Here is a 23,821-nt window from a genome sequence, read left to right as displayed (position 1 = left end):
TCTGTAACTTTAACTACAAAAAACTTTCCTGGCCCAGTGAGGCGCATTGACTGCAATTGTGAAAAGTGTTAGGAGACCATGCTTTGGCTTTGGACACACCTGGATTCCAGTCCAGACTCTTTCACTATTAGCTTATAACTGTGGGAAAAGTACTCAACTTTTTTGGGCCTTAGTTTCCACATCTTTAAGGGGATTATAATGGCACCTATGTCATGTTGTGAGGATTAAATGAGATCATGTAAAAGTGCTTAGCACATCCTCTAACACATAACACATACTTAGAAAATGTTACCTGTTGATATACATGTCTAATGATAAGTAATACTAGTAATAGCTGTCAAAGAGAGCACAGATAGATGTCTGTTAGTGTTTAAGGGATTTTTACTTTGGTTTTTAGATAAGTTTGCTTAAATATATATCATATAATTTACTAATTCAAAGAACATTTTCAGCTTGGTCCTCTTGTCCTGTGTGCAAGTAGAAAACTGAATTAAATCAGATCAGCATTCCTTCTTCCTTAGGAGTGTCTTGTCCAGGGGTTGCAGTGTCAGTTTGAGTGACTTTCTTGGTTCTCTGCAGTGGGGAATTGTGTTCAAACTGTGTCTCAGCTACCTTTGAATTGTGGTGTGTTGGGATTTGTGATTATATTGGAATCGGATGGGTTCTTGGTGTTTCTGGACATACTTGCAGGCATTCCTTTTATGTTAGCGTGGTTAGTAGATTGGATGAACAGACTTAAATCTAAGCTTGATTTGAAGTGCAATTCAGAAGAAGGGAGAAAAAATACAGAACAAATCCACTAGCAACATATTTCTAGAGCATAATCAATCACAGCATTCTAGAGGACATAAACTCCCCCAGTTCACAGAGAATGTGAGAATAAGCATTTGTGATTTCCACTTAATGATCAAGAATATGATGAAAACAGTAATACTTTTTACTGCTCTCTAGGGATTTACTGATAACCAGTTTTCTTTAGTGATTGAACCAGTAGTAAAATGAACAAAACCAGCTTCCTTCTCTCTGTATGTTAGTTGGCATTGACTTTGACAGGTGGGCAGGTGGCAGTTTGTAAGACTAAAACATAGCTGCTTGGGTACCCCTTTATCTGGAAGTGAGCTCAGCTTTTCTTGCAGGGGCTTTGTGTCTCCCTTCTGGAGTTCTAAAACTTCCCCTGCATCTGAGAATGATATCTTTTTGGCTTCTTGGGGCCTCTCATAGCTAGTTCCTTTCAAGGAACTGACATTGCATCTCAAAAGATAGTTTAGAGTGGCATTTGAAGGCAGAACAGTTAATCTAAGGCTGTTAATTACTGCTTCCTGTCCTTACCAGACTCTGAATCTTTTATGAATTGAAAGACTAGTATGAATTTGTGGAGTTCTTGACCTCTACTTGAGTAAGTGTAGTACCTCCCTTAGGGTTCTGAGGTCCCTGGTGTAGAGTTTATCTCCAAAGGCAAATACTTCTATGGATGTAAACAGAAAAATTTCCACTTAGCAACCTGCATTTTCAGCCAGCCCCATTATATCCTTGGCTTTTGGTCTGTAGGAAAACTTCCATTGAATTCATACCCCTCCTGTGAAATATTCTCAACCTGATGTTGGTAGATACTGGCCCCACTCTGCTCATTGCAGAGGATCTGGCTTGGTCCCAAGAGTGACTCAGAGTACCCTCTTTAGCTTCTCACCTGTACTTTAGATACTGAATTACCTTAGCCTGAATTGGTAAAAATGCTGAATGAACCCTTGGTGGTGGAGTAAATGGGTGAGAGAGAGTATGCTTGCACTGTGATATGGACCCCACTCCAAGTTCTTCCAGTAAGTCTGGATTTTTTTTCACTCTCTTTTTGCCATTGCCACCTTGTCTTATGGAAGTGTAACCTCAAGCAAATTATGGGCCATTGGAAGTAGGCATCAACTTTTAGTTCCTGGGCAGTGCCTGGCAATGTTGTTGAGGCCTAGCCTTCACCATAGAGTTTAGTTTAATTCATCATTGCACGGTTCTCATTCTTTCTGATCTGGCCTCTAGGAGCCAGGCAACTATATTATGTGAAGAGAGCCTGTCACATGCCATGGTTATTTTTTTGTTTTGTTTTGTTTTTATTTTTGTTTTTATCCCATGGTTATTTTTAAGACTGACTTTTCAGGAGATTTTTCTATTTGTATAAATTTATGGGATTATGGAGGGCATAGTTCCTCCAGACACTGGCAGTGAGTTGAGTTACTGTTACTGTTGGTTCTATTCCTGAGCTGACCCCCATAGTATTTCTTACTCTGAAGTACAGATTGTTCTGCTCTCCTGTTCCTGAGGGTCTGCATTAAGGTAGCGGCTGCTTCACAGACAATTGGGTTGTTTGCCCTGGGCCCAGAGAAGAAGAGGATGTGGGGAAAGTCTAACCTGAATTCAGGATAGGATCCTGCATGAGAGAGAAATTTGCTAGCCTTTCAGTTGAAATTTGGACTCTGACTCCCAAAAGAAGGTGTCACTAGGTCAGTTAACACTTCTTGTTGTGACCTATAAAAGACATTGCATCTCTAACGAAGTGTTCACCCATCCAAAAGAGAGATCCTGACTTGCATATAACCTGTTGCCACTTCCGGTTATCTTTCATCACTTGCCTGAGTTTGGAAAGGTAATGGTTTGTGCTCTAAGGAAAGAGATTTCCCGAGACCCGAGGCTTTCTCATTCCTACTGGCTGGGCCCATTGCTAAAACGCTTTCCAGTGGGCTTGCTTCTGCCTGGCCAGCACCTGGGCTGCCCCAGCTTGTAATTAGCCTGCCTTTGCTTCATAAGCTTCCCAGGGTGGTTCTTCTTCTAAAAGCTTGTATGAAATGCTGTTTACTGTCTCTTTATAGTTTAAAAATGAATCCTTTTTGTTCTTTGCAGCTCATTTGCTTTTTTCTTTTCTTTTTTTTCCTTTTCTTTAAATTACTATTAACACCTGTTGATTCTTTTTTTTTTTTTCTGATTGGCCTGTCACTGCATTCCTGCTCCCCCTCCCTCTAGCTGGGTTTGTCAAGTCGCCCATGTCAGAAACTAAGCTCACTGGGGACGCCTTTGAGCTGTACTGTGACGTGGTCGGGAGCCCCACGCCAGAGATCCAGTGGTGGTACGCAGAAGTCAACCGGGCAGAGTCTTTCAGACAGCTGTGGGACGGCGCTCGGAAGCGCCGTGTCACCGTAAACACCGCCTACGGGTCAAACGGCGTGAGTGTGCTGAGAATAACCCGGCTCACCTTGGAGGACTCTGGGACTTACGAGTGCAGGGCCAGCAACGACCCCAAGAGGAATGACTTGAGGCAAAACCCTTCCATAACATGGATTCGAGCCCAGGCCACCATAAGCGTCCTTCAGAGTGAGTCCAGCACCCTACAGTAGTAGTACTGTAGTCACTAGAGGTGGCCCGATGACCCTTCCCTTCCGCTTCCTTTCCCTCTTCCCCAGTATGATCACTCACCCCACCCCTTGTCTTCGTTTTTTCAAACCCACGATCCTTCTGGTTGTAGTGTATGAAAATATTTGTGGCAACTTTTTTTTTTTTTCTTTGCTGTCCTCTTTACCTCCCTTATCCCCCAACCCTTCTCTGTGTCTTTCTCCTCAGGAACAAAGAACTTGGGGAAATTTGTGATTGTCCAAAATCATCTGCATTGGGAAGAGGTGGGGAGGGAGAACTGGGGAGGCTAACCACAAGAAAAAAAAAAAACACTTAAAACTCACAAAAACAATTCAATTGTTTCTTTCCCTCTACTTTAATTTTGTAGTAGGTTTTCTGCTATCCTTTTGCTGATTTATTCTCTGGTGCCTTTCTATTTTTATTTCTCTCCCCAGTCTCACTACTTTTTATTTCTTCTGTGCATCTGTTTGAAGCTCTCTGAGTAGCTACCTTCACTTCTATGGTTTTAAGTTTGTGTCTGCCCAGCCTCTTCCCTCACTGTGACTTAGTGTCATCCTGTTCTGTGATGGGAATGTTGCCCTGAGTGTGGTGTGGTGATGTGTTTTGGTTGTTGGGTGGCATGTAAGCTTGGATATTTCCATAGTTCTAGCTCTTTTTCTTTTCTAAAACAGTGGCATGTGCTTCTCTGATAACAGCCCTCCACTGCAGCAGTATACTCCTCACTGGTCCTGCCTAGCTAGTCTCCTATTCTCTTAAAAGCAGCAGCCTGAGATTTCCTCCTTATGTCTTGCTGTTAGGAGCCAGGTGACTAAGCTGCAAAGTATTTTTTAAAACCCCATCATGCTGTTTCAAAGTCAGAGTTGGATCTGTTGACAGATAGTTTGACTCTGATGACTGACTGTTGGCACAGCATTCACTGCCACACTATCATTCCAGAGGCTGGCAACCCCAGAAATAGTTTGGAAGCCACTCACACTGGCCTTTCTTGTGTCTTAAAAAAGGAAACTAAATTCCAACCCTGTTCCTCTGTGTGGTAACAGTGAGCTGAGCAGTTGGCTCAGAATCCTTCCCTTCATCTGTAGTAGCAGGTACAAGTAAGACATCAGACACAGGAGCTTTTGTGGCCACCTCTTTCTGGATAGTGTCTTGCTGCTTGTATGGTGGGAAGGAGAGGGAAGGAGAAGCCACCACAGAGCCAGTGCTTCTGGCCAGAAAGAGTTCTGGCCCACATCTGTCCTTATTATAGTTGAGGAAGCATTCTCCATTTAATGGAAAGATCTTCTGGGTTTTTCACCTTCTTGTCAAGGACTCAGTAGGAGTCCCTAGAGCCAGTTCAGGCTTAAAGAACTGATTGATTTAGAGAGAGTAAATAAAAATAGTAAATTACATTTATGAGGATATTGGTAATAACACAGGAGGTAATCTGACATGGGCCTTGAATCTATATACTTCTATGGAAAATAGCAAGTTACTTGTCTGTTCTTTATAGCAACTCAGAAGATGCCTATGAAGAGGACTTAGAGTAGAGTTAGAGGCTGCTGCAGTTGGCACTGTTGAATTAGAGAACCTGCTTCTGGAAAGGGAAAAAGAAAACCTTGTCTATGTGAAAATGGGGAACATTAACCCAGTTATTTTTCTTTTATTTAACAATTTTTTCCCTTGCACGCCTCCTTCTCCTGCCCCCTTGCTCCTTTCCTTGTAAAAGCAGAATTACCCAAACGGCCACAAAGCTCTGCAGAAGTTTGTAGGCATGGACTGGGCTGGGCATTTGGTACTTGTACTTGGAGGAGCCTGACTCAGGTAGACTCATAGTTAAAAGGTCATGCCTTGGGGCTAGAAGAAGATGCGGCTTTGGGGTACCTACCTCTCAATCTCGAGAGTATACAGCAGTCTCCCAGTTTACTTAGAAATAAGCTTCCTAACTTTGGGGTGTCTGCATGTGGTTGAAGCAAACCCTGGCTAGTTCAGACTCTCCCCAGACCTCCCCGTCAATCAGTTGACGCTAGTTAACTGTTTTAGAGAGCCAGGCTTCTTTTTTTTTTTTCCAACACCCTGAACTCCACTCTAATTGGATTTTTTTATGATTTCAGCACCCTCAAGGACATTTGTCTCCAAGGGGAAGTTGAAATTTTCTATCTAAGAATGACCTCCTGGGCTTCCCTGGTGGCGCAGTGGTTGAGAGTCCGCCTGCCGATGCAGGGGACACGGGTTCGTGCCCCGGTCCGGGAAGATCCCACATGCCGCGGAGCGGCTGGGCCCGTGAGCCATGGCCGCTGAGCCTGCGCGTCCGGAGCCTGTGCTCCGCAACGGGAGAGGCCACAGCAGTGAGAGGCCCGCGTACCGCAAAACAAACAAACAAACAAAAAAAAGAATGACCTCCTGGCAGTAATGTAAGGCAGGAAGAGAAGCGTGCCCAGTTTTTAGGTTCTCTCTCTGTCCATAGCATGTTCTACATATGAATGATGGCTAGGGTAAGTAAGGGTCTCCTAACCAGTGCTTCTAAATAGGAGTAAGTGGCAGGTAAGAATTTTTGAGCTTCTCCTAAATGTTCATCTCTCTTGGACTGTCATGGGCAATGCTTGACCACCAGTGTTCGCTCAGAAATAAGAGCCCCCCACCTTCATCCTGGTGCAGAATGCAGATGTGCCACCGAGGCCAAGGAGCTTGGTCTAGCACTGGTTTCCGTATATAGCAATTACAGGAGGGAGGTTACCCCACCCCACAACCCTCCTATGGTGCAGAATCATATTTAAACCTATTAAAATTATCGACTTGCTCGCAGCTGACTCTCTCCTGGATCTTAAACACTTAAGGGAAAAAGTGCTTTCCTTTGCCTTCTGAGAATTCTTGGCAGAAAGTCTACCAGGTTGCTTTCATCACCTTCTTAATCTCACTGAGCTGCAGTGGTCATTTGCATCACCACAGGTAAGAGTAGCATTTGCTTTGGCCTCCTTGTAATTTAAGCATCTGGAAGCTCTTGGCCTCAGAGTTTACCCCTTCTCAGTGCAGTCTGAGAGGAAGAACCAGAAGGCGAGTCCCAAATGGGACAGAAAATAAAATTGAATAATAAAAATTCAGTAAAAACCTAAAAGTGTGTTTGGGTTTTAATGTTGCCTTTATATTTTTTTAATTTCTGTGGAGTACTGGTTCTCTCTTTTTATCACTTTTGTTTTTGCTTGGTTTTGATTTTCCTGAAATTGTGGTGCTTTCTGCTGATGGTGTGTGTGTGCGCCTTCCATTGCAGGGTTTGCAGCTGTTCTGCTCGACTTAAGGCCCAGGGATTTGGCTTCTGTCCAGTGTGTTTTGGAAACCATGGGACACCACTGCACTAATGTTTACATGCATCTGCTTCTGTCTTAGTGGCTGCTATGCCTCCATTATCTGTACATAGAGACCCTGTTTGATGTTACAGATAAGGACCAGTGCTGAATGAAAGATAACCACTATCCTTTTGCCAGAGTTGGAAAATAATTAGAACCAATTTAGTTGAGCAAACTTGAGGATTTGCTTTATTTATCACAAGTTTCTTTGATGATATGAGCTCTACAATCAGAAATGTTACATTGATTAGGAGGTGCTTGGGCATTACATTTTTCAAGTGTCCCATGACGTCTCCGTCCTCTCCTGCTTCCTGCACAATGAACAAGCTTAGTTCCAGTGAAGGGAGAGAGTTTTGTCTTAAAGAGTTAAGAGTCAGCACTATACTTTATGAAATGTTGTCAGGGAGCTGCTACAGAGTTGTAGACAGGAAGTAGCCAGGTGCAGGGAAATGGGAAGTTAGTCAAGGATTTCTGAGAAAGAATTGGAAAAAAAGTAAAAGAGCAAATACCTCTGATTGTGGATTGGAAAAGATGGCTAGTTTTGACTTTACCTGAAAAGGTTTGACCAAAAGTAGAAAAAGAACTAACCATGGGAAATGATTAAAGATAAATAACGACAAAAGACAATAAACAAACTTCAAGACTTTAATATAGTGATGGAATTCAAAGTGCTTTATGAACTTTCCAGTAACGGTATTGATATAGTGTGCCTTAAAAAATTTCTGCTCAATGTGTTATGATATTTGACTCAAATAGGTTATTTTTGTAGATACTAAACGAGTGATCCCAGGTTATCTAAGCCGAGGTAGAACCAGAAGATGAAGTATATAACTTGCCCTAGGGTGGAAGGTGTATGGGGGTGTTTTGGGGTTGGAGGAGGAGGGATAAAGAATTCGGTAAGATGTGTTTTCTAGGCCCAGCTTTGTCACTAATAATAATTATGGCCTTGCACAAGTCATTGTACCTTTCTAGCTCTTAAAGAGTGGGATTCATTGAACTCTTAAGGGCCTTTCAGCTCTAAAATTCTAGGAGCCCATCATACCAACATATACCACATTCTAGTTGTGATTATCTTAGAATGGAAAGTGTCTTAAAGTGCAATTCTGAAAAAATTTTGTCTTTGGAGTAAAATATGGGCTGGAGAGAAGAACTTATGGTTCCTTAACAGTTTTCTCTCGGCAAAATTTGGAAAATGCAATAGACTTTCAATAGGAAATTTGCTTTTAGGATCTACATTGTCTTTTTCTGCATAATTAATGGCCAGGCTGTTTTGCCTTAGATTTATCAGATTTAAATGTGGGAAAAGCCATACATGCCTAATTATAACTATTACTGTTTCAAGGCAGGAAGTTTATTAGTTATCTAAATGATATTGCCTTTGTCTTCAGAACTGCAAAGTGGAGCCTGATTTTCTAATTGAAGCTGAATTGGTTGGTGGTTCTTATCTCATAAAATGGTGGTATTCAAAAGCGTAAGTGGATTGTTGCCAGTGCAAGCATCCATAATACTCCCATTCTTTTCACGTCTAGGCCAACTGGTCTTCAGGCTGTTGTCTGCGCTAGTGGTCATTTGCTTATAATCATTGTTTTTCCTTTCTTGACTTCCTCCAAAGTGGCAAAGTGAAATTCCTCATGTGGTCCTGTCTGCCCTCCCTCTTCTAGTCTCCCCAACCTACCCTATCCAACTCTCAGGCCAGGGCTGCAGAGCATGGAACTGTGGCTCCCTATCATTGTGCACTCTTATTACAGAGCCAAGGATTGTCACCAGTGAAGAAGTCATTATTCGAGAAAGCCCTGCGCCCTCTGTCACCCTGCAGTGTAACCTCACCTCCAACTCTCACACCCTTACATACAGCTACTGGACAAAGAATGGGGTAGAACTGACTGCCACTCGTAAGAATGCCAGCAACATGGAATACAGGTGAGAGGGGCTAGCAGCTCCTGGGAAGATGGGAGGGAACATGGTTGAGTTTACTTGATATTCATAATCTGTAATTATGCTATGTGGGAGAGACATGGTCCTCCCCTGGAGACTCTAATCCAGTATATCTGGGGTGAGGCCCAGGAATCTAGAAAGGATTTCTAATGAGTGGCCAGGTTTGAGAGCCATAAAAGATCCCTTCACTATGATGATAGAGCAGCTGAGGGCATCGGGAGTGATTTGCTTAGGGTAACAATGCTAGTCAATAAAAAAGCCACAATTAGAATGCAGGTCTCTTGACTAAATCCAGTGGTTTGAGGAATCAGACTGAAATCTGATCTAGGACTCTTAGAGCAATATCACCCTAAGTGATATTTCCGCTGAGTAGATTTCCTAGTGAATTACCTTTTAGGAGTGTTTATTATGACCATAACCTGATCAGGACCAGTGGATACAGAGCTCATTACTGATCTGGAAAAGGATGGTAGCCTGGAAATACCCTTTGATGAAAGGGGGATATTTGCTGGCAGGAGTTACCCAGCACCTGAAGATTTGGTCCTTTTTTGGAATATCTAGAACACCTGGTACCTCACCTTTCAGAATAGTTTGTTCCTAGTTGAAAAGGATCAGCTAATCCTATTTGGCAGGATGATGCAGTGCAAAGAAAGAGTGCACTGGAGTGAGACCAGGAAAACCTGTGTACTTAGTAGTAGCAAGGACATTCTGCAGTATTTTGCAGAATTGAAATCATTTCATACCCCTTATTTAATTGACCCACGTTAATTTGTGGATCCTCCTTTTTTTCGGGTAAGAAAACTGAGACTCAAAGAGTAATAATGCTTGACTGCTTTCAAGGCCACATACTGTACCTAATAAGTTGCAGAACCAAGGCTAGGTTCCAGGTCTTCTGACTTTCTAGAATCTAGGTCATAGTTTTTTTTTCGTTTTTTATTGTTTGTTTGTTTGTTCTTCTGCTGTATTATACCATTTCGTGGCAAGGTAGTTAATCTCACTCCACTGTAGTTTCTTCTGATATAAAATTGGAAATACAGCCTCAGCTATATCCTCGTAGTTTGGAAAAGGTTAATCAAATAGAGATGCTGAGTGGAATAAAAGGCATCTATTCTTGGTGTGTCCATTAGTTTTACAAGTTTGTTTTTTTATAATACCTATTTCAAGGTACCACACGTCCAATCATGTTTCTCTTGGGTCTTGTACTATGTTACCCCCCAAAGCTTTGAACTGTAACTTTATGTAAAGTTTGAACCTAACTTTATAGAATGACTCTTCTTTTTTTTTTTAATTGGAGTATAATTGCTTTACAATGTTGTGTTAGTTTCTGCTGTACAACAAAGTGAATCAGTTATATGTATACATATATCCCCTCCCATCTTGGACCTCCTCCTCCCACCCCCCAGTTCCTACCCATCTAGGTCATCACAGAGCACTGAGCTGAGCTCCCTGTGCTATACCACAGGTTCCCACTAGCTGTGTGTTTTATACATGGTAGTGTATTTTTCCTCAGCCTGTTTGAAGGTCTCCGGGGGGTGTTCTGCATTGTCAGAGTTTTTCAGGGAATCTGTAGAGTAACAACTCACATTTTGTAGAGTAACGACTGATAAGTCCCTTGGGCCACGTAATAAGTCGGCCATGGAGCCAGTCTCAGACCCTGCTTCTGCTTAGCCTGTAGGGGACATGTTTGATTTGCTTTAGTTACTTCCCAATAGCTAGTCAAAGGAAATGTTGTGGGGAGATTTTGAGCCCGTAGGCATGGCCTCAAGTTTGGGAGTCATCTCTCAAGGAACTTACTGTAGTCAAGTCTAAGCCCTAAAGATATTGCTGCTGCTGCTCCTCCTCCTCCTAACTCTGAACATTGCTAAGAGCAGCTAACTGGTGTCTGTTTCCCTATTGGGAGCATATTGATATAAGAATAGGCATTTGTGTCAAATTGAGAAGACTGTTGACGGCTCCTCTTAGAATCTTATGCTGCCATGGGTATGCTGAGACAGTCCTGTGGGTGGGCTATGTCTCTCCTCATCCATACTCTCTTCAAGTCTTTTTTGGGATGAACAGTAAGGTGGATAAATGCATTTGGCCAGTGTTTGAGGTCAGGCGTTTTTCTCAGACATTAGTGCAGTGGAGATTTGACCATTGCAATATCATATTTTAACCATTGAGCAAAAGAGTAGGAGCGAAATAATGTTTATTTTCTCATCTGGAAGCTGATGTTTCTCTGTTTTCTGTAATTACACACCAGCCTTTCTGCACATTTGGGGGGATGTGTCTAGGCCAGCACGAACTGAGCTGATACGAAGCTGACCTTCAGGGCCAAGAAAGCTTGTTTAGGATCACCCTGTAGGATTCAGAGGAAGTACTGTTCTCTTCATACACACTTCTTACAGTCCTTTCTATCACTCTGCTTAACTTGGTCTGGATCTGTGCATAGCTATTCACTCTTAAGTTTGTGTTCATTCACGTGTTTATTCATTTTTCTACTATATTCCAGGCACCAGGGTGTGTGCTGTGTATAGAATTGTGTACCAAATAAACAGTGCCTATCTACATAGAACTTGGTCTGTAGGGAAAACAAACATTCATCAAGCAATCACATTAATAAATGATTACACATTGTGATAAGTGCTGTGAAGAATTACAGTGTAGTATGAGAGAGAATGTCAGGGAGAGGGATGTCACTTAGATTGGGGGGTGGAAGTGACATGTAAGCCAAGACTGATGGAAAAGGACTAAGAGGCTAAGAGTGATGGGACGAGCATTCTATATAAAGGAGCATCTTGTGTCAGGGTTTTGAGGTAGGAACAAGTTCAGCACATTGAAAAACTGAAGAGACCTGTAGGGCTAGAAAGTGGCTGAAATGACACTAGGGAGGGGCCAGATCATGCAGGGCCCTGGAGTTCTAGCTGCACCTAAAAGTCTTAAGAATTGAGCTACATCTCTGTGGCTGATGCTCTGATGACAGATTTTTTTCCCCATTATTCCTATGTCCTGTTAGTAGACTTATTGAAAGGCACGCTACTAAAATGCAGGGTAGGAAGAATACTACTACTAAAAGTCTTCAGGGAAGCGCAGAAAAAGATTTGCTTTTTTTCTGCTCTTATTTATTTGACTGGAACCACCAGGTGAGCAAGAACTTTCTGGTCATGGCTCCATCTTCTGTATCTAAGTGTAGATTATAGTAGTTTGTACAGCCCTCTCTTTTGATTACTTGCTTTGTAGTTTATTTCTCCCAGTAGACTGGAGCATCTTAATGTTAGGGACCTGTATTCCTGACACCCAATAAGAAGTAAATTATTAATACACAGAGGGAGGTTTTTGCTTTCAGTTAGGAGGAGGTGAGTTGCATGTCGGGGCACGACTTGGAGAGCAGGGTCCCTGGTTGCCCCTTTGATTCTCCTTTTGTTGTGTATTTTGACTGTTCCCAGCTTCCTTACTTGATTTTTCTTCTCATCTCTGCAGGATCAATAAGCCGAGAGCTGAGGATTCAGGCGAATACCACTGTGTATATCACTTTCTCAGTGCTCCTAAAGCAAATGCCACCATTGAAGTAAAAGGTACAACCCAACAGAGGCTGCGGTGTGAGCCTCTCACTCTCCTTCTGAGACACTGACTTGGTCTGGGCTTCCAGTCTTTGAGCTTTTCTTGTTTTCATAATGGGAGGCAATATAATATTATGGATAGGACTAAAGGGTCAGGAGCTCAACTGCCCGGGTTTAAATCCAAATCCCATCATTCACTGTGTGACCGTGGTGAGTTATTAACTTCTCTGTGCTTCTGTTGCCTCATTTGTAAAACCTAACACGTGGCACATGGGTAGGTTAGAGGGATTAAATAAGTTAATATAGTAGGTTGAACCATATGAAATTGCTGTTTTTGTAGTTCAAAAAATGTTTCAATTTTGGTAGCTTCATATGGTTCATCCTTAGGTAAAGCTCTTAGAGTAGAGCCTTTGAAGTATTATTATGTAGGTATCTCCAATGGGCCAAGATTTGGCAAAGTACAGTGTGCAGGGTGAATATAAACTCTTTGTAGGTAATTCATTAGAATTGTAATAAAAACTCTGGGTGCATGGCATCTTAAAGATGAGATTGCAGCTGAAGGTTGCAAGAAAGACCAATAGAACTGTAAGAGTCAGAGCTAACTAACGTTTAACCCAGCTTTCCTGTGTTATTTCAAAGAAGCAGCTGAGACCCAGAAAAGTGAAACCAGTAGCTCTCTGTCACACAGTGAGTTTGTGGCAGAGCTAGCATAGAACCCAGGTCTCGACTCCCATCCCTATGTTTTTCCATTTTATAAAATGACCATGGGGAGGCAGGGCTACTGTTTGAGGTCAGACTGAAGAGATGAGGATCTTTTTTAGTCCTTTTCATTTTGCTTAGGAAGGACAAACTCGTTCTCTAAATCTACAGGGTGATCCCTAGAAGCTGGAAGGATAAATTTAGGAAGTGGGAATGGCATATATAGCAGGTATTCAGATTTTCCTTAAAATATTTGGAAGACTAAAAATTCAGACTCAAGAAAATCTTAGACACAGTCAAAGTTTCTATCATATGTTGCTACTAAAGGAAAGTAGTGTCTTGGTGACACTTGCCCTAACTTGTGTCCTTGTTGACATAAGGACGGCCAGTGCCTCCTAGTGGCCGGATTCGATTCTAAATGCCTGAAGGGGTGGAGTCACAGTGGCATGGTTACAGTCCACACAAGCCAGAGAACCTAGGATTTGATCAACTCCGTGGCTTTTCTTGTAGAGATCTGGGTTTATCTCTGTTTTTGAAGAGTGCCATATTTATTCAACATGAGGATGAAGGTGTGATAAAGCGTTTTGTCTTAAGCCAGCCAAGGGCCCTTCCCCACCTGGATGAGCTGAGCTACGTGGGGAGACGTTTCACTCCTTCATATGAGATCTGAGGCCCTGCAACATTCCAGGCTAAGCTTTTGGCACAAAGTTCAAGTGCAGAGGGAATGGGATGGGTGAGGGAGGGAGAGTGTCTAGTGTCTAGTTAATCGAGGTCTCCGAGCCTAAAGGATAATTACATATAATTCGAAGTTTTGACTAACTCTAATCATATTGATCAAGTGTTAATGATTTCTAAGCAGCACTTTCAGGAATAGAAAGAGTTATTTTTCCATTGGTTTGTCTGCTCAAGAAGGTGAGGTTCTGATGGCCCCAAAGACATCTTGCCTCACATTCTCTTTAGCAGATAAGAAGTGGTCTGGAGGCTGCAGTCAGGAGTGTCTTCTGAGGAAGTTACAACATGCACAGTATCTCACCATGTACTGTGCTCTGTTGCATTTGTACTGTACAATAACCCTGTGAGGTGGATTGGGCAGGTGGTATTAATATCCTCATTTTAAAGAAGTAGACCTTAAGAGAATTCTGTTTTATATAATCCTAAAACATATTCTGTGACTAGCTTGGGCAGATACATTAGTCTGTCAAGAAAATTCATATGGAATTCTAGTCTTTCTTCCTTCTCTCCCCTGACACCTGGATAGAGAACAGCTGAAAACTTAATGTCTTTTAGGTTAGAGATAGTTTGGTCTGGTAAAGACTGAACACTTGGCTTTTCTTGTGTAAGTTCAGGAGGGTTTGCCATAGGCCCAGGATCACATTCTAAGCTAGCTCCCGATTATGGCTGGGGTAGAAAACTGCCTTGAATTTACAGCGGTATATGTGTTGTTCCCACAGCATTTTCATACAAACTCTTGTTTCCTCAGTTCCTCTAGGGTGGGGTAAGAGACAGTTATCTTTTTATAGCTATAATGATTTAAAAACGCTGCTGAGTAATAGAGAGGCAAGAGGTGGTTGTACTCAAGAACAGAGAAATTCAAGGGGTTCAGGGAACATAAGTGACCTCTGCCAAAAGGAGTCTCTGAGAATCTCCATTTGTGGTTTTAACTAAATCGACATTTCAGGGCAATATAATTCAGACCATACCTACATATTTCTTTAGCACTTATTCTACACTCAGCCCTTTTCTTCCCCACCTGGCCTTCTGTGCAGTTGAAAACTTCCCTGGGGTGTTGTTTGGGCTCAGCACTGTGGGGAGTGGAGGACTTAGACTAGCCAGAGACTGGGCATTATATGTTACATGACTAAATCTTGAGTTACTTGTTACATACAAAAGAAAAGAAGGCTGAAGGGATCAGAGGGAGGGACACATATCTGGGAACAGACCTGAGGTGGCAGTGCTTTTCCACCTTAGCCTGTAGATCCCTGTCAAGAAAGGAATTTTGAGGATGGTCGTATATACATGTAGTAGGAAAGGCCTTGCACCTGAAGTAAGGTTGGTTTGTTTTTTCTTTCTCTTTTTTTTTTAAAGGACAAGAATGAGGCACAGTATAAACAGGAAGATACTATTACTGTTGAGGATTACATTTCTTAGGTATTTGGCAGGTGACCTGAGCAGATGCTGGGGGAGGAAGATGGAGCAGGGCTGGCCAGGGGGAGAGGAAACAGCAATGACTAGACCTTGTGGGACCTCGGTCCTATAACCAGCTTCTCCAGGGATCTGCTTAGATAACTCTGGGGAGGCTTCTCTTTCCTTTTTGAGCTTTTTGACTCCTCAGAGGTTGTGTGTTCTGGAGACTCCAGACCTTACCATACAGCATTTGTGAAAGAATAGGTGTTGAATTTTCTATCCCCGTAATTATTCAACTTTTCTAGTCCTTAGTCCCTCCCTCTTCCTCTTCTAAAATTAAAAAATGTGCTCACAAAAACAAGTTAAAGTTTTCTATGTAATTGACAAAGTTGAAAAGAGAAAATACCTCTCATGACTCCCAGACCCTATCCTCTGATTAATCCAGTAAACAAGGAGTTTGAGTTTTATTGCTGTTTTTAGAAAAGGATTTTGGTGGTCAACAAGTCCTCTGCAACAGACATGCCATTGCCACTTGTGAAAGGTACATCCCAGCCCCAGGAAGGTTTGGGTCTGGTGTTTTATTAGGGCCATCATTATGTCTCCCTGCTCATTGGGCATTTCAAGTGAATTTCAGTCTTTTGGTGGCTATGAGAGCCAAGATTGATCTTGTTTTTCTTCTCCCTACTTGTTAGCTTTCTTGCTATTTGAATATTATGACTAAATGTTAGGATTTCTAGAAGTGACCTTGCCCTGCATCCCTGTTTCCTACTCTGTTGCATGGCCTTACAACTGATATATCTAAGTTCAAACTGGCCGAGGCGGACTGTATGGTGATGGTGACAGATATCATTATTAGGAGTAATAATATACCTCTCACGTTTGTACAGCACTTTCAGCATGCAGTGTTTTTGTGCTCATTTATTCGTTTGACAGGCAGCTAGTTTGACAGGTGAAATGCTTAGAGGTTGTGACATAGTTTAAGTTGGAGCTGTTGTCAAAGCTGGTTCTGTCTCAGAATTGCCCTGACTTGAAAAGTCTCTGAAAGCATAACAATAATATCTTGAAGCTGCTTGAACATTTTGAACGTGAACCATAGCCCAAATAACCATACCTGTTCCTTCTTTTCCTCTCTTCAGGGTGCTACCCTGACCTACCTTAATAAGAATAAGAACAGCTAACGTTACTGTGTGCTTATTACTATGTGCCAGGCACATTACTTGTCCCTTTCCTCTCCTGTAGTCTTCACAACTCTGAGGTAAATGCCATTATTATCTCCACTTTCCAGGTGAGAAAATTGAGGCTCCAAGGGAATTGAATGATTTGCTCAGTGTGACATAGTCAACCAGTGGGGCCAGAATTCTCACCCAAGCACCCTAGTACCAGAGCCCATGTTCCTAAGCACTAAGCCACACCCCTGTGTTCAGCATATAACAATGAAAAGGTCTTAGACTGACAGAAGAAATGGGTTCTAATCCTGGCCCTGCCATTATAAACTTGCTGTGGCCCTGACTAGTCACTTTCCTTCGTTGGGCCTCAGATTCCCCAAGTGTGTGATGAAGTAAGACGAGAAAGATGATCTTGAAGGTTTTGTAAGGCTCTAAAGGTCTGTGGTTCCCTTATATAGACACAGATGAGAGGTTGGGTTAGTGAAGGAAACAATTTCTAAGCTTCTTTTCCTAGTAGTAGTGACTGTCAGGTTCTTAACTTTGAGACTGTCACCTCAGTGCCCCCCACACCTCCACGCGTTCATCTCCCTGTCTTATGAGACACTCCCTTGTAGTCCCCTGATGTCAAACACTGATGCGAGGAAAAGTGTTAGAGCAGTGGTTCTCAAACTTGATTTAAGGTATATGAAATGTGGCCTAGGCATCCGGCTTATTAAAAGCACTCCAGATGATTATAGTGTACAGCCAAGGTTAGAATCATTCTTAATGGAGACTTCAGTGCCTCTTACTCAGTGGTTTCACCTGCAGGAAAGGGAAGAGCCTCGTCTGCAGAAGGCATCACAAGTCCCAGACCGCTCTAGTCTTTACAACCACTGATGAATCTGTTCTGTATAATTATTGAGCCAAAAGGCCAACATCTTTCTTTTTCTAAAAAATATTTATTTATTTGGTTGCGGCACACGGGCTCCTTAGTTGTGGCAAGAGAACTCTTCGTCACAGCATGCATATGGAATCTAGTTCCCCGACCAGGGATGGAACCCAGGCCCCCTGCATTGGGAGCACAGAGTCTTAACCACTGCACCACTAGGGAAGTCCCCCAACATCATTCTTGCTTCCATCTCAGCCAGTCTCATATTGTTTCTTGGGCTTGGCCCTTGGCTAGCAGTAAATCTTAACTCTCCCTCTGCCTTCAGCCAAGCCTCTATTTTTGCCTATAGAAAATATGAGGTGTCTCTGGGATTTGATAGGTTGCATGAAGGAAGCAAAGAGACCATCTCTACATTATCAGTGTGTTGTATGATGAGACGTTGTGCAATATCTTTAAGGATGGAGTTTCTTTGAAAATGAGTTGCAAGATTATGAATTTGCTTTGAAAAGTGAGCACTAAATAAGCAGTCCAGGTAAGAGGCCCCATACCTTGATCCTGTCTCAGCTCTGTTGTGTTAACTTTATTTAACATCATCTTCAGCTGAACATGCCTTAGTTGCCTAAGCTGGCACTTTCTACAGCCACCAGCCTGGCAGAGAAGCTGGATGCTTCTCTCTAAATGCCTGCAGGTTAGGCAGCAGAGGGTACTGAGGCACATGCCTTTGTCCTCAGCCAAAGGCTTAGATAATGATATTGGGTCAGGTGTTGGTGGGTAACTAAGACTGTTTTGGAACCCCAGTGTTGCCATTTATTAGCATACTGGAAAGGTCCATCCATTAACTCATGGGATTAGAGTATGTAGCTAACAAGGCCAGATCATGAGTTAATTCCCGAATGGGTGTGTGATCTCTTCTAAGGATCTCTTTGTTACTTCTTTGCTACCCAGTCTGTGCCTCCCTGAGAAGGTAAAGGGAATTAAGCAGTATTTGCTCTGTCCGACTCCTCAGACCTACCTGCAAACCAACAGGACCTAGTTAAGTAGGTGCTTATTAAGTGGCAAGCCCATATAAGGCGAGGCACCATAATCAATATAACTAGGCCATTAATCAGTATAATTTGTCAGTATCTGACCTGAGTAAACCTTCTTAGAGCCACAAACAAAAGTCCTGTTTATATTAGCAAATAGGGAGAAAACACATAATAATCAGCATCTTTTTGATTTCTTAGAACTCATAATGCCTGTCTTAGCCTAACCTTTCCTTTCCCTAACTAATAATGCAATTTAAATGTTTATTTTTGACCCTGGGCTCCAATCTTGTGCTAGATTGATATAGAGATGTAAATTAATCCTCATAAGACCTCTATGAAGTGTGGGTATTTTATTCCCATTTTACAGAAGTAAGTATTGAAACCCAAAGGATTTTAAATGACCCACCTTAGGTTACTCAGTGAGTAATAGAGTCTCAGTAGAGCCAAATTTCTCTGACTTAAGTCTAAAACTCTTTACATTATAGTATATGAAGTAGCTGAACTCTTGACAGATAAATCAGTCCCACCTTAGGTCTACAGCGTTCTAGTACATCTACAGGCAAAGATAACATTTGGGCAGTTTGCTGTGCAGTTACCAGTAATGCATATTGTATATTTTTATTTATGGACTCTGTTCTAGTTTGGTTATTTCCCCTTCTATATGGTAAAGTACAAAAAACATGGCCTCTGGAGTCAGATAGCCCTGAATTTGGATTCTGGCTATACCAGAATTTACTAGCGGTATAATCTTAGATGTTAAATAACTTTACCAAACTTGAGTTTTCTAATCTATAAAAATGCGGTAATGTCTGCCTCATTGGGTGGTTATATTTGTTACCTGTTGCTGCACAATAAGTTGCCTTAAAACAGCAAATACTTATTACCTCATAGTGTCTGTGGGTCAGGAATTTGGGAGCAGATCAGTGGGGTGGTTCTGGCTCAGGGTCTCTCCAGTTGTTGGCTGGGGCTGGAGGGTCTGTTTCCTAGATGGCTGCCTCGGGCTGTGGCAGAGGCCTTAATTCCTCACTACGTGGGCCTCTTCATAGGCTGTTTGAGTGTCTTGCTAGCGTGGCAGCTCCCCTCTCCCAGAGCATGTGTTCTGAGAGAGAGAGCAAGAGCCAGAGAGAGAGCGAGAGGGAAGGAGGGCAAGGGAAGCCACTTTGTATTTTGTGAACTATTTGCACACCTTTATTTTTACATATAGATATATTTTTTCTATATATTGATTCATGTTCTATATTGGAAAAAATATATAAAATACATATTTTATAAATATATAAAACGTATGCTATATTTTATTCTTTAGAATCAAGTCACTAAGTCCAGCCCACACTCAAGAGGAGGGAAATTAGGCTCTACCTCTTAAAGGGAAGAATATCAAAGAATTTGTGGACTATTTAAGAGGTGGACTCTGAGCCCTAAGGGGCCCCTCCTCTCTGACCACTGCTGACATGTGCTCTGAGAGCCTAGTTACCTTTCTTGCTGTGGGTCTGCTGTCTTGCTCAGCTGGTGGGGCAGGAACAGGCTTTCTGATTGAGCAGCAACCATAAAGGACAGAGAGAAGTGAAAAAACTTTATTGACCCAGAGGCTAAAGTGATAGTTGTTATAATCATTCCTTATAAGGTTAGAGTGATGTTACTTGGGTTAATCTTCTGTCTTCCTGGTACACTAGTGATACGTCCACCAGTTCAAGGGTGAATAATCAGGGCATTATTCTTTTGAGGACATTATTCCCAAGCTTCACTCAGTATTCTTTGCTGAGTTTAGGAGAAAGCAGCAGTACATGTAATAACCATTGAAAACTCTTAACAGGCTTCACTGTGTAAACATGGCCAATAAATTGCGGAGTGGGTATGCACACTAAGTTCCTGTATAGTCTCTGCACACAGTAGCCTTTAAGGCGTCTTCCCATCTGTAAATAGAAGCCTCTGTAGAATCTGGAAGTAGATGAATGAAAGGAGGACTTGGTATTCTCCTGAGCACCAAGGCAGGAGTGAAGGCCATCCCCACCTGTCTCCCCAGGTCTTGGCCTTCAAGAATAGTAGCTTTTTAGAGACTGTGGAGCCATAAACCAACTCAGCTTTTAGCCTTCTAGGTAGTTCTTATGTGTAATCTTAGGGATGAGTCTCCAAGGCAAAAGCTGATGTTAGTGAATTCACAATACATTGGAATTAGTCAAATAACTGGGCCAGAGTAAATAGAGTGAGTATTCTCTGTGGGGCAAAGGAGAATGAAAGTGGAAAAATACATCACATGTAAGCTGATTTCTGAAAATTACGTCTCTACCATTTCCCTGAGCTCCAGACTTGATATTCAGCTGCCTACTTGACAACTTCACTTGGATGTTAAATAAGTCTTAACATGTCCTAAACTTTGAACTCCTGGTTTTTTACTACCATGATTGCTCCATCCCTAAACAAAACAAAATAAAAATAAGCAAACCAAAAATGCTAATTCTTCGCAGTCTTCCTCATCTCAGTAACTGTCAACTCCATTCTTGCAGTTAACTCAGGCCAGAAACCTTGGGATCATCTTTGACTTCTTTTTCTCTCACTTTCCACATTCAGTCCATTAACAAATATATTAACTTAACCTATAAAATATATCCAGAATCTCCTCACTTCTACTGCCTTCATCCATACCACCCTCTCCCCCTTGCCTGGATTGCTTCCACTATCGTCTCTACAATTTTTGTCCACATAGTAGCCAGAGGGAGCCTGTTAAAGCATACAGATAATTTCATACCTGCACTTAGTATTCACCAGTGGCTTCCCAGCTGACTTAGAGTAAATGCCAAAGTAATTTCATTGTCCTACAAAGTCCTATCCAATCTGGGCTCCATTCTCTGATTTGGCCTCCTACCATCGTCCCCCTGTGTTTCAGCCAAATTCCTCCATGCTGTCCTTGTACATAACAAGCACGCTTCTGCCTCAGAGCTTTTGCCTTTCCCTCTACCTGGAGTGTTCTTCCCGCAGATATATGTGGCCTACGCCCTTACTTTCTTCATGACTGTGCTAAAATTCACCTCATCAGAATGGCCTTCCCCTACCACTCTGACGTATTTGGCATGTAACGAGTGCTCAGCAGATGTTTGTCCAATGAATGAAACACAACTAGAGGCAAAATGTAGCTCTTCTGCTTGTTGTGTCTCCCTACTCCCCCATGATGGTGTTTAAGTATGGCTGTGGAGTGTGTTCCTTCCTTGGAGTGCTTAAGATGGTCCTTAATATTTACTGACTAAAGGAAGCTCTGAGGAAGGTGACCAGGTTGAACAGTGACTGACTGGCTGTGGGAGAAATTTGGTGTGTTGGGAATTTGAGCCAGCCTGACTCATTCCCTTCTGTAGTGAGGAACTGTGCCTGGAAAAAAGAGATATTTCCTTTATAATGTCCTATCTAGAAAACACGTCACGCTGAGTAGTACTGCAGGCCTTAGTTTGGCAGGTTGTGGAGATGGCTTGGGGCCTTGCTCATTCTTTTCCTATCCAGGTGCCTCAGGAGGTGGTCTGGGAAGCACAGTCTGGGAGTAGCAGGATGTTGGATTATTTTTAAGCCAAGAAAAGCCAAGCCAGTCAAAAGGGAAACATGGGGTCAGCCCATGATAGAATACAATTGTACAGGCTTTTATAGTCTCAAAATGAATATTTTGACATCTATCTATGCAAGACACTGGATATAGGCAGCGGCTAGAAATAACTCCATTTGATAATGGGGTATAGAGTTCAAGCACAGAATAATTAAATAACCCGCAAAACTGGAATTTGGACCAGGCCTATTGATTCTCTTTCCCATCTTTGCCAGCAAAGTGACGTCTGGCCTACTTTGAGTTTTATTGCTTTCGGATTAGTATAACTGATGCGGTAAGATGGAAAATACAGTTAGGATCAAAGAAGGCCAAGTTCAAAGAATTAGCCCCTATCTCAGGCTAATTGGATCCTTGAAACTTATCTAATATTTAAACCACAGGTGCTGTTTATTTCTTTCTAAGTTATCCCTAAAAGCAGAGAAAATCAACAGCTTCTGGCATGTCTAGAAATTCCCCTAAGATTGGGTTCATTGAGATAACTGCAAATCAGGTGTATAAATCAGATTCTTAAGCTGTTAATAAAATCTCTTGGGACACTGGTTGAATTTCCTGTTCATTTCTTTCTTCCCTTGTGAATACCAGTTTGCTGCATTCCCTCTTTTCTGGGAGAGTCTTGGCCATTGATACTCATCACGTAGCTTCTCCAAGCATTCATTGTTTTTATATACCTTGCAGTAGGACTTGATTTTAGGTGTTTTGATCTCAGGGATCTCTCATTTCCTTAAGGGAATATATGGCATTTGATATAATACATAATTATTGCTAACGCGGGTGTATTAAGAAAAAACCATGACTGGCAGAGAAGGTAATAGCTTCTGTTTGCATTTTCTTTAAAGGATGGCTTAATTTATGCAGTTGGACCTGTGCTGTCTTCCAGTAGTTTGGAGAACCACCTGTATTATTAGTAGAACTTCACATATAATAATCCTGGTGTCTGCTTTGGTGGGTGGGAGGTTAGGGCAAGGGATTGGTTCCATTACTCTGTTCTGACCTGAAATGCATGTTATCAAAGCTGAATATGAGGGTGGGTCTAAGGAGAAGCAGGGCTCTGAGCCAATAGTTGGGGCCTTTGTATCCTGTTCGGCATAATCTCCCATGGTAACTGTATTCAACACTCTTTCTCACAGCTGCTCCTGACATCACTGGCCATAAACGGAGTGAGAACAAGAATGAAGGGCAGGATGCCATGATGTACTGCAAGTCAGTTGGCTACCCCCACCCAGAGTGGATCTGGCGCAAGAAGGAGAACGGTATGCCTATGGTGAGTAGGAGGCAGCCCTGGTTCTCTATACGTGGGTCTCTGTGGTTGCTGGAGTTTCTCCTGGGGAGTTCTAGACATCTGGACTAGTTTCTGCAACCTGCCATACTGGCTGCCGTGGCTTGGGTCACCCTTTCTAGAGTCTTGGTGGTTACATCATGGAGGTCATTGGCAGTCTCTGACCAGCATGGAACCCCTGTACATGACTTGTTAAAGCTGTCTGTCTGGTAAAGGATTTGGCTGTTTACCTTCAAGATAAGACACCAAGAAGAGCTAACCCCAATCTTAAAATTTTACTATTATTCTAGTACCTTTATCCTAAAGAAAATATTGCTCATAAAGTGGTCTTAATGTACTTTTCTTGTTTTTTTGGGAAGGCAAGGCATATTCCTGGAACACATGAAATACTGATTAGGAACTGAGACAATCTAAGGAGGCCCATGGGCAGCCTTAGACATTGGAAATCTGACAGTATCTGCTCCAGAAAAGGTCAAAGAAAACATCTTTTCCAATCTGTGGGATGATTCTTGATGTTATGGGAGAGTCAAAACTTTAGACTCTCACTTTCTCTCTAATTAATGCTTGACCAGTCTCCTATTCTGTCAGAGGGGCTGTCATACATTCCTCCCCAGGCTTTGTATGCCTAGCACTCTACTTTTCAGGCATCCTCTTTGACTGCCAGTCTTCAGAATCAGAAGGGACCCTAGAGATCATTTAATCCAGCTTCTTTGGGAAGGTTATACATATTAACCAAGGTAAATTAGTGGCAAAACCACTGAAGTTTCTTGCATATGACAGTATTTTTAAAATACCCTTTGAAGGCTTGTGGACCAAAGGTCACACTCACTAATCACCTCAGGTCATAAGTGAAAAACATGGAATTAGTGAGTGAGTAGAGCAGGAGT

The 23,821-nt window shown here is 42.2% G+C and overlaps 2 protein-coding genes across 2 annotated transcripts in view; both read left to right on the top strand.

Annotated features, from left to right (window-relative positions):
- The window catches only part of NPTN (neuroplastin), a 55,396-nt gene that overhangs the window by 20,583 nt on the left and 10,992 nt on the right, over positions 1-23,821 (top strand). Inside the window, exons 2-4 of the mRNA XM_082619135.1 lie at positions 8,462-8,633; positions 12,108-12,202; positions 22,786-22,919. Coding sequence (XP_082475261.1) covers positions 8,462-8,633; positions 12,108-12,202; positions 22,786-22,919 — 401 coding nt within the window. The remainder of the gene's footprint in view (positions 1-8,461; positions 8,634-12,107; positions 12,203-22,785; positions 22,920-23,821) is intronic.
- LOC309802249 (neuroplastin-like) lies at positions 2,477-3,377 on the top strand (the record flags this gene model as incomplete). The annotated part of the gene is made up of 1 exon (XM_082617681.1): positions 2,477-3,377. Exon 1 carries the CDS (start codon positions 3,027-3,029, stop codon positions 3,375-3,377), a length of 351 nt encoding a protein of 116 aa, XP_082473807.1. The 5' UTR covers positions 2,477-3,026.

Source organism: Mesoplodon mirus (assembly GCF_964341445.2).
Source record: "Mesoplodon mirus genome assembly, chromosome: 4".
NCBI classification, from domain to species: domain Eukaryota; kingdom Metazoa; phylum Chordata; class Mammalia; order Artiodactyla; family Ziphiidae; genus Mesoplodon; species Mesoplodon mirus.
Note: the sequence above shows the minus strand (reverse complement) of the source record. Positions and strands in the feature narration are given on the sequence as shown.